Below are 15590 nucleotides of genomic sequence, written 5' to 3' on the forward strand. Positions count from 1 at the left end.
TTGCTTTATAGGCGAAGGAAATGAGGAAACCTGCATACCTAAGAGTTTTTCATAATGTGTGAAAATGTCAATTTGCACTTGGCCTAAGTTTCTAGGGCAAATTATTTCCTAATCAATCTGAGAGGCGACTCAGTAGGGGGCTGCAATGGGTTGATCACGATGATCAAAAATAAAAAAATAAAACCAGGCATGTTTTTTTTATTCCTTTATTGTTCTTTAACACAAAAGGGTGGGATATAACAGCGATTTTCATTTGTTTTCATTAGCTAACGCTTTGCGAGACTGATTGTGAATTAATCCATTGTTTGCTATACCCAAATTAAATTTCACGGCGGGTGGGATTCGAAGGATATCGGCGTTTATATTTTTTTACCCGACTATCTGGAACTTGGAAAGTTTGATTTTAGCACCAAAGTATCATAATTCCCAATTTTTGATATACATTTGAGTATTGAAATCCGAAAACCGAGAATTCTTTTTAAAATTATAAAATTTTATTTCTTTTAATGCATAATTAAACAATTTTTGTTTTATCGTGCAAAATGTCGGAAAAAATACCCAAATACCTACGAAACCCTCAGTGTGCGATTCTGACTCGCACTTGGTCGGTTTTTTCAAGTTAAGTATATAAAATTGGTATTAGGGCTCGAGCAAAGCCGGGGTGTGGCAGCTGGCAAAATTAAAGTAAAATATTACAATCTCACTATCATTATTAACCGACACAAGTGCACTGCTAGGCATAGGTCTCTTGTAGTCACACGCCCTCACGGTCTTGCGCCGGGTCTGAATCCAGCGGCCCCCTGAAACTCGTTTGATGCCGTCTGTTCCATCACACTAATATTATAAAGGAGAAAGTTTGTATGTGTGTGTGTGTGTGTGTGTGTGTGTATGTTTGTTACTCCTTCACGCAAAAACTACTGGAAGGATTGGGCTGAAATTTAGAATGGAGATAGATTATACCCTGGATTAGCACATAGGCTTTTATCCCGGAAAATCAAAGAGTTCCCACGGGAATTTAAAAAAACCTACATCCACGCGAACGAAGTCGCGGGTATCAGCTAGTCCATTATATGATGGGTGGTCTTCCAACGCTGTTTTCTGGCGTGAGGTCGCTATTAGCACCTTGGGACCCCAAAGTCCAAAGGATTTAAGAACATGTGCCCTGCCCATTGCCTCTTCAGCTTCTCAACCCGTTGAACTTAATCGGTAACTCTGGATCTACGGATCTCCTTATTTCTGATTTGATTACAATATTACAGTAGGTATATTGAAACTAAAAATCTTTACGCAAGGCGACGAAAGTCGTAGACCGCTACGTCACAGTTCACTTTGGCTACATACCGCTACGGGCGGCGCGGTGGCGAAGCTCGCGGAAGCGAATATTGACAGTTCTGTTGGAAACAGCGAAATCGCTGCAGTGGTTAGTTGCAAAAGGGATGAGCGAGTACCTAGCAATTGGTTTCAGGTAAAAAAAGGACTTAGAAGCTTCAGTATAACATTTTACTCCAACTTGCTTCCATACTAAAAAAACAAAACAGTAAGTAATTGGCTCTTTACTGTCCGCAGGAGAGCAATTTCCAATAGGACTGTAATAAAAATTGCTGGAGAGTTTCATACTGCTGACGAGATTCTATGAGTATAGATTAACATAAATTGGTTTTGTAGGTACACGATTTTATTAATATTCTGACTTATTACTACTTTTTTTTTACAATAGGTATGTCTCGGCCAAGATAGCAATTATTTAACGCATAACTCAAACTACTGGATGAATTGGGCTGAAATTCGCCATGCAGATAGCTATTATAACGTAGACAGTGCTAAAGAAAGGATTTTTGAAAATTCAACCCTTAAGGGGGTAAAATAAGGGTTAGAAATTTGTGTAGTCCGTGCGCATGAAGTCGCGGGCATAAGCTAGTTTTTGTATAAGGATTAAAGGAGTTTACAGGTTTATAGGTAGGTAGGTATTCTATGATAGAGCTCCCCATTGAACTAAAGTCAGCGGTACTCAGCCGATCGCTCAGTTCGTCGCGCTGCTAGGTTTCGTGGGCGGGCCATAATACATTATTCCCCGCCACACGTACGGGAATACGGGAGCCGAGTGCGACAGGACGCGGCAGTGGCCGTGTGATGAATATTTTAGACCACCCGAGCGGTACTCGCGAAGTTTTCTAAGGTACACACCCACATTATGTTACAAGTATTGCTAAACTCTATAACTCAATGATTTGTAACAGGCACAAAAAAAGCTTGAAATATTATAACGTGTGCGATGAAAACTTCACGGCAGCTCACTGTTGGCGCTCCTTGTGTAAGACTGTGGACTGTAGGTATTTTCTTGCACTGGTTTATTTATTTTACGGAGTATCACTTCATGTAAATTAAATAGTTCGTAGGTGTTTTGTGTGCGCCCTTGTGCGCCTGCAGCACGAAGTAGGTATAATGCGTATAGGCTAACGCCCCGCACCCTTGTTTAGTTGGCACTAAACAGACACTATTTTTTAAATGTTTATTCTATTGTTTTCACTTACCTTTTAGTATGCAATTAATGAAATATTCATTCATCACTGAATATACCTATTGTACGATTTATAATATTGAAGGAAGGGAAGGAAGGAAGGTGCTTAGTGTGAGACGCACTCTGATATAGAAGATATATTTGATCTTTAGCACTACTCAGTTAAAAATATTACGAGTGTAGCATAAATATTTTTCACCTGTCCGTAAGGTAGATTGAACTGAAATAAAATCTTCTATGAACCGCATTAGTCACATATCCATCACGACGTATTGTCGTCACGCATTCTGTTTGTTTGAATCTTTAATTCTAGGTTCTGACCTTCAGCCCAGCAAAAGGGTCCGGAGATTACCTAGCCACACTGCACGTCTGTGGTTCGCCAATCTAAAGCTCGACTCGGAATCCCTTCAAAAAGTGGTCTCTGTTCTATTTTGATGAGTTCAATGACGCAATGTTGTATATATGTAGCCATAATATTATAAATGGAAGGTCCCGGGTTTGATTCTCGGTAAGGTCTAATGCCTGTGTCTATCTATCTGTAGGACTGTTACCTTTTCATGGCTCAAACACTGAACCAATCTTAACAAATTTTGACCGAGAGATACCATTGCAGCCTGGAGATGTGCATAGGACACTTTTAATGAAAAAAAAAAGTTCCTACCGAATTTTATACCTAAACTCTAAATCCACATGGATAAAATCGTGGACGCAAGCTAGTTTTAATATAAAAATATAAACTGACTGACTGATATTTCAACGTAATCTACAGCATAAATCTGCAGGCAATACCTGGCTTGAAATTTGAAATGCCCAATCTCTATAACGTAGACTCCCACTAATGAAGGATTTCAAAATTTTCACCCAATGGTTCCGGGGCCATATCGACACAGAATCACATTTGTAATGTGATATTAGTATGAATGGTGATCGGAATTGCCATCCATACAAATATTCTCGCCTGAAGTCCAAAAAAAAAATCTTTCAAACAAAAGTCCCGAGCTTTCTTCATTAAAATCATAAGATTGCGGTTCGGGTCTTAATTGTAGCGGAAAATGAGAATCAGTTACCTACCTTCCGGCGTTGAGTTTCAATTTGGCGTCTTTTCAACCTTCACCTTTTCTAATGAACTGTGCTGAAAAGGTTGTTTTTTTTTGTTTGTTTATTATAACTATATTTCCTTTGTATTAAATTATAACACATCAGGATATAAGAAACCTTACCTTTAACTTGCGCATTGAGTGATTTATTAATCTAGTTGGCCCTAAATCTGCGTGCCACCGCACGATTATTTCGCCAGTCAACGTTTTGCTTTTTTTTTATCAGCCAGGGTTCTTATTTTACTACAGAAATCAGATTATATTTCGTCGCTTCATTCTTCAGATATAACTAACAAAATGGTAGTACCTTTACCTTGCAGGCAACACTTCGCACTTTTAGAAAAGAGAAAGTCAATTTATTTTATCTCTTGTGGGTAGGCTCTGTGACGGTTCGTCACATAGGCGATTATTTGTGTACTCATCGTCGGATCCCGAGGACAATATATGTAAGTACTTTAACAATGCGTTACAGTGTGTAATTCCCTGGCGTGCGTAAAGTGTCAGGTAGGCTTTCCTGGCGGTTAACTGAGGGTTAACACGAAGGACAAGCATGACACTAAAAATCAACCCAAGGGTTTAGCGCCGGTCGACTTAACCGGACAAGTGAAGGTATCTGTAGGCTGACCTGGCGGTTAACTGCGGGTTAACACGATGGTTCAGCGGATGCCAATAACACCCTTTGTTCCCGAATGTTCAATTCGGTAGATTCATTGCTAAAATATTATTTCAAACTACCCTCAAAATTTAACTTTTAACACCGTTTTCTCGTTTTTTGTTCCCGAATGTTTAATTCGGTAGATTTATTGCTAAAATATTATTTCAAACTACCGTCAAAATTTTAACTTTTAACACCGTTCTCTCGTTTTAAAAAACGGAACACAAGGGTCAAATAAAAACAATAACGCACCGCCCCTGTTATCTTGTTCGCCAACGCCATCGCCGCTGTCACCACAACAGCCAAAGGCTCCGCCTCCGTCAGCTTGCGTAGCTGTGGATGAAATTGTTCCGTCGTCGTCACAAGACGCATGCAGCGAGCCGGTCGGTGCCGGAACTCGAGCCGGAATTATTACATGCTTTGGGGGACGCAGCGGACGATATACCGACTTATAGTCCCAGCATTCATGGTAAATTGGCGCAGCGATGGCTCCCAAACTTAAAGTACGTGACTCCAAAAAATGGCAAACTGTTAAAAGCTCCGAATTTAAATACAGATATATCTGCCGCTGTCGCGGATATTGTAAGGGCCCGAGACAGAAAGCTGCAGTCGAGGCAGGATCAGTTGGGCCTAGGTATAACGGCCATAAATAAAGCGATGACCTTGTTATTGACCGATGGTGACAAGGTACAAGCGTTTAAAATTTTTATCGGATAGCTGCCGAATACTTACCGATCTTCACTTTACTGAGACACAAGTAAGATCGAAACTGATCACCCCGAGACTAGATAAATCCTTTTTATCTATAATTCGGGACCAATATCTGTAACTCCTTTCGGAAATACACTTAAGTACCTGGAAAAATAAAAGCCTCAAAGGCCATTGAGAAACAGGGACTCCAAATCAAAAAAGGGAAAACTTCGACATCGAAGTCCGAACCCAGAACCGCCGCGCACGGCCGATGACGCAGCCGCCACCGTCAACGCGGAACTCATCTTGGTCTCCAAGCGCGACGGACGCCACCAACAGGCGCGCCCCAACGCGGCGCTAACACAGGTACACGCTGGCAAACTGCAGCATTACAATAATTGTTGGCTTAGGATTACTAAAAATTCTGTAGTTTTAGATTGGGTTCGCAACGGTTACGGTATACCTACCTACCATTCACTCATAAAGTAGTGCAATATGATATCCCTCATAATACCTTCTCAGTTGGAGAAAAACGGGAAATGGCATTGGCCATTATGAAATTATTAGAATTAGGAGCTATTAGAAAGTATAAACCTCAAAAAGATCAGTTTATTTCTAACACCTTTTTAGCTTCAAAAAATCTAACGGCGGCCATAGGTTTATTCTCAATCTTTGACAGTTAAATTAATACGTTTCCAATTCTCATTTTAAGATGGAAGATCATAGAACGGCATCAAAATGATACCAAAAAACGGCTTCATGGCCACCATAGATCTTAAAGAGTCCTACTTACTGGTCCCAGTAACGTGTGCCCAACATAAACATTTACGATTTCCATTCGAAAACGGAAATGCGCAAATAATACCTAACTTACGAGTTAAATGTGATGCCTTACGCCGTTTCTCCACTGCATAGTGCACACCGCACGGCACGACATAATACTGTGACGACTCCGAGTGCCATACATTTCTATGGACCGTTTACCCACTGAACGACCCCGCATCACACGACAAACGAGAACAAAAATGACATTGACACCAGGACACAAGCAGACGGGAAAAATGTGGTGCCGTGTCTAGTGGGAAAACGGCCTTATGGTCTATGTTCCGCCCGACGGACGTTTACAAAATTAATTAAAATTTATAATATATATAAATTATAAAATTAATAATGAAGGAGGTAGTTAGTTATCTAAGGTATGCGGATATATCGTATTTCAATCAGTCGTGTATTTAGACGACATTAAGTGTATTGTGGACAGCTTTGACAAATGTCTTAGAAACGTAAACGAAACTATAAGGTTACTAAATTGTTTAGGTTTCGTAATTAATTACGATAAAAGTAATTTACACCCTCAACAGGTTTTTAGGGTTTATGTACAACACAGTTGATAGGACAATATCGCTTCCCTCAGATAAGCCAAACAATATTTTGAACCTAGTTAAGGGTAAGCTTCCACTAAAGCCAAGAAATCTAAGATTTCAAGCTACAAATTTACCATCATAGAAAAGACTTTCACTTAATTGAATACATGTTTAAAATAAATCAATCTTTCGTCTCAACATTTAATGTATCATGTTTACAAAACTATTTTATTTATTTTGTAGTGATCAATCTCCCGTACCTAGTTTTACGAATCATATTAATAACACGATTTGTTGTATTGAATAAAGCATAAGTTCAATCAAAAATTTTTGTGAAAATAAACTAGGTTCTATAACAAATCTATTTGTACAGTTTTGGTAAACATCCATTTATTTAAAAAAAAAAAAAAAAAACATAATAATAAACAACACTTTATATTACAATAAATAGCCACGAAATGCCTTTGTTTGTTTAGTTTGTATGGGATGTTTGTTAAAGTGCAAGCTGGACCTTAACAAATTTTATACCTACCGAATGGTACTATTAGGGATTTCGCTCAACTATTAGGTGTTCTCACCTCAGTCTGCCCAGCTGCAAGATATGGCTGGGTGTATACGAAGAAATTAGAAAGACTGAAATGCCTGGTTCTTAATAAGCACAAAAGTTACGATGTAAGTTTTAAAATCCAACGTGGATATCTTGCCAGATTTGATGTGGCGGTCGAATAACATTCCTACCACATCAAATACACTTATGAGTCCTAATTTTGACTTGGAAATTTTCAGAGACGCATCCGGGGCAGGCTGGGGAGCTTATTGCGAAAACAGGCACTTGACTTAATCATGGCATCCTTATCTAAAAATACTTTAGATCAATACAGCGGGACCTATAAATATGGTGGCAGTTCTGTCTCGGTAATAAACTCGACCCCTACAAGTGTTCACTTTCGTCTATAATGATATTTTTAACTGAACAATTTAATAAAGGTGCCGCATACTGCTCCCTGCACCCACCGTTCCGCACGGTCTTTACTTTAGGTACCTAGTCATTTAACTACCAGCGACGGGGAAACGATTACTTAAAGGTGCCTATAAGTTAAGACCAGCCACATCGAAGTATTCATCCACTTGAGACCCACAGTTAGTATTAAATATCGCCAATTGGATACCCAATTTTTCGTTAGAGAAAATCACCGAAAAATTGATATTTGCTCTGTGCACAGCACATCGAGGACAAACTCTTTCGCTAATAAAATTGGATAATATATTGATAAGTACTTAGGTCTCACGGGCGTTAATCGTAATTAATCGTAATCGGGATATCAGACGTAATTAAAACTTCCGCAGCTGGACGTGAGCAGCCGGTATTGTTTTTACCTTATTTTAATGAGAATAGGTCATTTGTCACGCTACCGTCATAGAGGACTATTTATTCCTCACCAAGAAGATTAGATCAGTAACTTCGAATAACCTGGTATTAACATTCAAACGACCGTTCAGGCCCGCGACCGCCCAAACCATCAGCAGGTGGATTAAACAAGTGTTGGACGAAAGTGGCGTGGATGTGTCGGTGGTCAGCGCGCACAGCATGCGCCACGCTGCCACATCCGCGCCGCGCGCCTCCGGTATTTCGGTGGATACCATTAGGAAAACTGTCAGTTGGACAAGCAGCTCACTGTCCTTTGCCAAATTTTACCATCGCAGAGTATAGATGACGGTGTCTTGGCCAAGTCTATTTTATTACCTAGGGAAACGTGATTAGGTTTTCCTAGTGACAGGTATTGACTACAATATAGAATATCTAATAAGTAATGACTTATTTACCTAGTTGGTTTAAAAACTTACCTTTCTTTGTATACCTATCAAATAAATGTATAAGATTTATTTTGTTACCTAATATAAAATGTGATTTGTTTAGCTAAACACTGTTTACTGTTTGGCTGTTTATTTTTCACTTTTAAGTATGCAAAATTTTCCTCTCTAAACATCTACCATTTTGTTAGTTATATCTGAAGAATGAAGCGACGAAATATAATATATGATCAAACGAACTTGCAAAGTGAAGTTCGATCGATATTATATGAGTACGCTTCATTCGAAGATATATACACCCTCCCGAACCCAAACCCTTATCAGGAAAATTTTGTTCCTGGTAGTTATTTACTTACTCTAAAAAGAATGACGAACCGTCACAGAGCCTACCCACAAGAGATAAAATAAATTGACTTTCTCTTTTCTAAAAGTGCGAAGTGTTGCCTGCAAGGTAAAGGTACTACCATTTTGTTAGTTATATCTTCGAATGAAGCGTACTCATATAATATCGATCGAACTTCACTTTGCAAGTTCGTTTGATCATATAGTATAGGTAATTGCCAACTAGGTAAATTTTGCTTATCCAGTAGGTAGTATTTTACGTCTGCCAATCCGCACTTGGCCAGCGTGGTAGATTAAGGCGAAACACTCTTCATTCTGAGAAGAGACCCGTTCTCAGTAGTGAGCCGGCGATGGGTTGTTTATAATTATCATCATCATCATCATCATCATGATAAACCCAGCGCCGGCTTTTTACAGATCACGGGCCTCATCGCAGAATGAGAAGGGTTTTGGCCGTACTCACCACTACCAGAACAACAATTTAATACCAAATCGTAAATCAAGAATATTTTTCGTCAAAGAAAACGAGGTTTGTTAATGAAAAATAAACAAGGCATAAAAATTTTGTAGCAACTGTCTTGAGATAAGTTCGCCCGTAATTTTTTTATATTATGAATTCTAAAACAATTATCCCTTCCATCCAGGCTGATAAATAACTACTCGTGTTATTTTTCTGAGTGCAGAGAAAAATATCAAAATATTTATCCTACTAAACACATAGCTACAGGAATTAAGTTATTAATTCTACAGGTCAAAACCGGAGTTAAAATAGAGTAGAGCAGTAGAGTAGTCAGGTTTTTATTTTACTTTATCTTATAAAAATATCATTGGAGTACGGAAACCAAATCTTACGGAAAATGGGAATCAGTTACAGCTTCCAGGGGTCACATTTCAATTATTCTGAGTTTCAATTTTCTCTGGCTTCACTTTCACTAATGAACGGAAAAAATGATGAGTGATTCTTTTTCGTTTGTATTTTTCCTGTATATTGTGTTTTATTTTGCGTCCATAGTTGTTTGCGATTGTTTCACTAAAAGTTCATGTCTATACTGAACCCTTTACTTAGTAGTTTCCATGCACTTTTAGATAGAAGGTACAAAAGAGAAGTGTTTAGACCATAATCCAGTTTTTTGGCAAACTTAACGCATCTTTGAGAACATTATGTAGAACTCTCAGGTATGCAGGTTGCCCCACAATATTTTCCTTCACTGTTAAAGCAACTTAATTGCATAAACTTCAAATTCAGATACTCGTAGAAGGTAAACCTACATAATAGGTTTTCAAGTTCGAGTACGTACTTAACCATTAAACAAAGAAGAAGTTCAATCGAACAAGTCAGGAAATTAAACTTTCACATGAGCGGTCCTAGAGCGGGTTCTAGTAGATAATAGAATTTCTATTAAAGGTGTAGGTACGTTTGTCGTAGATATCTCAAAAACTATTGTACGTATAAAGCTATAATTTAGCAAATAGATAGTTTAGAGATGTCAGTTAAGAAAGGATATTTGGAAATTCTATCCCTAAGGGGGTAAAATAGGGGTTGGAAGTTTGATGAAATTCCTTTGTTTTTGGAGTTAGAGACACAAAATAATAATAATAAATAAAAAACGTGTACCTTCGTTTATCAATTGAATATAAAACAGGCTTTAGCAAGAAAACGTATGCAAAACATGATAACCCTATATGTTTTCAAGGATAGGAAGGATGAAGGTACTTTTATAGGGGTCAAAAGGTTAATTCGGACCGTTAAGTTCGATGCGGGCGAGAGGCGTGCGGTTTGGCGGCTTCATGTGGGATTAAACAGAGATTATACGAGTGATTTCAATTTTGTAGTATTTAGTTCGTATAGTTAAAATGTTGAGGCTTAGGGGACAGAGGTCATGTGTAAATATTCAAGTTAGCTGACGTGATACGTACATTAGTAAAGGCTCGGTTTCAATTTAAGCAGTGCGGAGAGGAAATGTGTTCAGTCGACCAATCTGATTTTCAAAACATGATGTGATATTTTATTCATATTTTTAACCCCCGACCCAAAAAGAGGGTGTTATAAGTTTGACGTGTGTATCTGTGTATCTGTCTGTGGCATCGTAGCTCCTAAACTAATGAACCGATTTTAATTTAGTTTTTTTTTTGTTTGAAAGGTGGCTTGACCGAGAGTGTTCTTAGCTATAATCCAAGAAAATCGGTTCAGCCGTTTGAAAGTTATCAGCTCTTTTCTAGTTACTGTAACCTTCACTCGTCGCGGGTGTTATAAATTTTTAATTTACACTTGTTTATGTGTTTACCTACACTACTTATTCAGCGCGAGCCCTAAAATTTTATAAATAAACTTTAAATAAAAAGAAACTACACAATATAGAAACAATAGTTTTTATTTTCTCTTAACAACATTATTATTTTACTATATGGAAGTTTCGGGGTTCTTATAACTTTGTTGCTATCAGCAGTAAACTGATAAACCGCCAAAACCATGCTGAGTCGTGGGCAGGAGTACCTGAAAGGGAAACATATAATTATTTTACATACAGCACAAAAATACGTAAATAAGTACGTTGTAGGTTTGAACTCTTCGTATATAAATTGATGTAAAAGATTTTTCAGAAATCCCATTGGGATTTCTCAAAATCATTTCAAGTGGGGATCTGCAGAATGGAAAACATCTACTTACCTACCTGCAAAATCTCAAGTTATCTTACCTAGCTATTTGAACTATACCTTGATAACTATCTCAGTTTCTAGAAATTTCGGTCAGTTTTTAAAGGCTTCTGCCATACCTACTTAAATACTTTGTGCTTCTAAAATTATGCGCGATGGATTATGTCCAACGCAGCATTATTTATTGAAAAAAAAAATGGAATAAAAGCGTTCAGGCTTATGGGTAAGCCCACCCGTCCGAAACAACGTTGAACCTAGTACAATATTTAAATATGGGTAGGTATATTATTTGCTTTTCTCACAATGCTAAATGGATGTATAATTTAGAAACAGCCAAATGTAAAAGGTAGGTAACGACTAAATGAAATATTTCCTTTGGCGCGTTTCCAATTTTTCTTCCATAACGGTGAACAGAGTTCAACGAATAATTTTCCCGCTCGATGAATACCTACAGTTAAATTTTCGCTATCGCCAAATAAAATGTTTTACTACGTGTAACTTTAAAAGTGTGAATAATTTAAGGATACCAAAGCCTGGAACACACACAACGAAAAAGTATATAATGTAACTTATGAGGAGAAAAACCGGCCAAGTGCGAGTCAGACTCGCGCACCGAGGGTTCCGTATTCGGGTTATTTTTACGACATTTCGCACGAAAAATTCAAAAACTAATATGCATAAAAATAAATAAAAATCTATTTTAGAATATAAAAGTAAAGCCCTTTTATATGATACTCCACTTGGTATAGTTATCTTACTTTGAAAATTGAAACACATTTTAACTTTTTTTAATTATGTAATCACAGATGCACGGTTTTCGAATTTATTCCTTTATTGTGCTATGAGGCCTACTTATCTGCCAAATTTCATGATTCTAGGTCAACAGAAAGTACCCTATAGGTTTTCTTGACAGACACGACGGACGGACGGACGGACGGACGGACGAGCGGATAGACAGACAGACTACAAAGTGATCCTATAAGGGTTCCGTTTTTCCTTTTGAGGTAAGGGTTCCACCCTTAAAAAATTAAAAAATGAAAAATGCTAAAATGGCTAATACTTATTCTTTTTCAAAAAATCTTTACCACTAGAATCAGTCCTAGCCCTTTGCATTTCGGTGTCCTTCAGAAATATGTATTCAGCTCGGAAGCCGGTCCCATCGAGGCGGTCATTGGAGCGGAACGTGATTCGCAGGAAATTGCCTTCCGAAGCGAGCTGAAGTTCGCGCAGCTGCCCGCAGTACCTCCGGCTTCGTGTATCAATCATCTGACTTGAGAACTGCACGTAGTCGCTCGCTGACACAGCTTCGCATCTAAGGGCATCAATGCATTGACTGAATAGTTGCCATTGTTATAAACAAACGTTTAAAAAAGTGTATTAATTTTTTTTTATTCACTATACGCAAGCGCTTTACCACAATCACACCTGATGGAAAGTGATGATGTGGCCTAAGATGGACGCGTTTACCTAGAAAGTGCTTATTCACTCCTGTTTTAAAGATATCCGGATTGTAAATTGTAGAAAAAGCTTCAATTAAGAAATTCTTTATAATTTAGAAGTTAAAACTCCTAAATTGCCGTAGCTGAAATCTGAGAGCTTTCAGTTCTAAGATCGCGGCGTAAAAAGCTGGACTGTAGAAGTCGTTGATGTTGAAAGTTCTCTCTATCCTCGGATTTCTAATAGCTTTTGTAAAATAAACAAAGTAATTAAATGGGTACTCTTATCATAATAATAAGGGAAGATTAATCTCGAAGAATAATTTGTTTACCCCCTGCCTACCACGTTGCGTTGGTTCAATGAAAATTTAATTAAAAATTTCAATCCCATTATTCCTGATTATGGACGTGTAAGGTAAACAAAATAGGATTAAAATGAGATTAGTAAGAGGAATATCTGAGACTGGCTTAATCCCCTGACTTCGACCACGTTGTTTTAGTAGTTGACCCGCCCTTATTTTGCTCGGGTGTCCGAAAATCCTGTCTTATTGGGGGCTTGCGGTTCTACATTATAGAGAAAATATAAGTAAAGCTAAGTTTCTTTATCCGAACTTATTCTATTTCTCCTTTTACGAGCTTAGTATTGTATTAATACTAGCTTATGCCCTTCGTACGTGTGGACTACATAAAATTCAGACCTCTAACCCCATAGGGGTTGAATTTTCAAATAACCTTTCTTAGCGGATGTCTACGTCATAATAGCTATTTGCTAGCCAATCCATCCAGTAGTTTGAATTTGAGCTGTGCGTTATCAGTCAGTCAGTCTAACAATCACCTTTTCCTTTTATATAGGTACTTATTGGGATAAAATTACGCAATTTATGTCCGCGACTTCTACATGGGGAAACTCTTTGACTTTGACCGGGATAAAAAGTAAACCATGTCACTATTCTCAGGCCTTTACCTATACCTATCCATGCAAAAAAACAGTTTTGAGTAAGACTTTCTTGTCCGCATAATAATCTTAAATTCTTAACCACCAAAATTTTTGTGTTTTTGAATTCAAATTGCTTTGAATTTGGATTGAATCATAAATGAATCTGAGGATTGAATAAAGGATGAATCTGAGGATTGAATCTTAGATGAAGGATTGTATGAGGAATGAATGCTTACGGTACGACTCCCTCGACGTCAAAATGAGTAAAATGAACGTGTACACGTTCGTTCTTCCGCGCGTAGAAGAAATAATTGCACTCAGTATCCCTCGGGTAGAGGCCGGGGTGGTTTGGTGACGTCATCGCACCCTTACGACGCTCCGTGCTATTGTATACGAAGGCACATGGAAATTCCGGAAGCTGCTTCCCCGTAGCGATAGCATAATCTATTAAAAATATTAATTACAATTAAATAAATAAAATAAAAAATGAAAAATCTGATCAATAAAGATTGACTACAATAAAATAAAATAAAAAATATGTAATATCTAATTTTTAGCTGATGAAATGTTGTGAATAGAGTAAGTTTTTACTCGTACCTTCTTTAAATAGACGAGTAAAAACTTTTTGTAGTTTTTCGTTTCATTGAGTTTTAAATCATAACAGTAGGTACTAAAGTTTTCCTTTCGAAATAAAAGAAAAAAGAAAAATATACTTAGTAAAAGCACGTAAAAGTAATTAGGTTAAAGACGAGTAAGTTTTCAAAAATATTGTGTAGCCGCGTGGTCTTTAGGGCGCGTTCCCACTCTGTCGTGACGATAAACAATGCAGTTCACAGCGTCATGGTTTGTATATTTGAATAGAGGTGTTCACTTATAGGACGGCATGATTAACTGTCCACGACTCTTTTCTGCATACGATACAACGATAAATTACGGTGAGAATGCGCTGTAACGTAGTTATAATAGGTCTGTACCTACTTAATTTATAATGTGACTTTTTGAAAAAAACTTGCCTTCAACAAAATAATAGGATATTTTGAACCCTCGGCTGTATCTAGACGAGTATATGCCCCTGAAGTCCATCGATAGTTTTGGTCCATTCGACATTATAGGCTTGGGCACGTCATTGCCACAATATGAGGCCATTTTCTCCAGGCGCCCGTCCACGTATAAAAACACATCCAGCGAGTCCATACTTTCACAGCTGTAACAAAAACTTTTTATTTGGTAACCATTGATACATATAAAGACTAGCTTATACCCGCGACTTCGTTCGCGTGGATGTAGGTTTTTTAAAATTCCCGTGGGAACTCTTTGATTTTTCGGGATGAAAAGTAGCCTATGTACTAATCCAGGGTATAATCTATCTCCATTCTAAATTTCAGCCCAATCCGTCCAGCAGTTTTAGCGTGAAGGAGTAACAAACATACACACACACACACACACACACATACAAACTTTCTCTTTTATAATATTAGTGTGATACGATACCATCCATAACAAATCGATACTTAAGCAAGATAGGTACCGATTTGTAGAGAGTTACAAAGATGGTAAAAAAATTAGAAAAACACGACTGTCATGCCAAAAATGACGATGAAAAAAAAATAACCAACTAAAAAGTAAAAAATTTCACATTTGAAATGGTACCATATAGCCGCCATATTGTTCAAAAAAATTATGCTAATGTCACTCAAGATTTTAAAAATTTTACGATTCCCCATACATCCATGAGAAACAAGTGAACGTGCAAACGATCATAAGTTTATTTCTAAGAAACTCAGTATCCTTGGTTTTTATATCAAGGTTCGGACCACTTGAAAGAATTAGAGGTCATTTATAAAGCCTTCTTGACGCCATGTTTTTGTTATAGGTCTAATAGTTAGGTAATAGAATATAACAGTTCGATTTTATTTGCTACCTACTTAGTTTTGTGAGTAAATGACCCTAAAATTTATTATTTTTTCAGTATTGTTCGAGTACTGGAAAGGCATAATATGGGATTTTAGGAATAAGTATGGCGACAAGTAACGGTCCCACCACTGAGGAGAAAGTGAATAGCTATCTATTTTCTTGCTCAAGAA

The 15590-nt window shown here is 37.6% G+C and overlaps 1 protein-coding gene across 4 annotated transcripts in view; it reads right to left on the reverse strand.

Moving 5' to 3' along the window:
• Positions 1-10840: 10840 nt before the first annotated feature.
• Positions 10841-15590, reverse strand: part of LOC123868798 (suppressor of lurcher protein 1-like) — an 82809-nt gene continuing 78059 nt past the window's right edge. For all 4 annotated transcript variants that reach the window (XM_045911405.1, XM_045911404.1, XM_045911406.1 and 1 more), the window contains 4 exons: positions 14520-14710; positions 13743-13950; positions 12219-12445; positions 10841-10972 (listed from right to left, as the gene is read on the reverse strand). In XM_045911405.1, coding sequence (XP_045767361.1) covers positions 10902-10972; positions 12219-12445; positions 13743-13950; positions 14520-14710 — 697 coding nt within the window. In that variant the 3' untranslated portion in view covers positions 10841-10901. The remainder of the gene's footprint in view (positions 10973-12218; positions 12446-13742; positions 13951-14519; positions 14711-15590) is intronic.

Source organism: Maniola jurtina, chromosome 10 (assembly GCF_905333055.1).
Source record: "Maniola jurtina chromosome 10, ilManJurt1.1, whole genome shotgun sequence".
In the NCBI taxonomy this organism is placed as follows: domain Eukaryota; kingdom Metazoa; phylum Arthropoda; class Insecta; order Lepidoptera; family Nymphalidae; genus Maniola; species Maniola jurtina.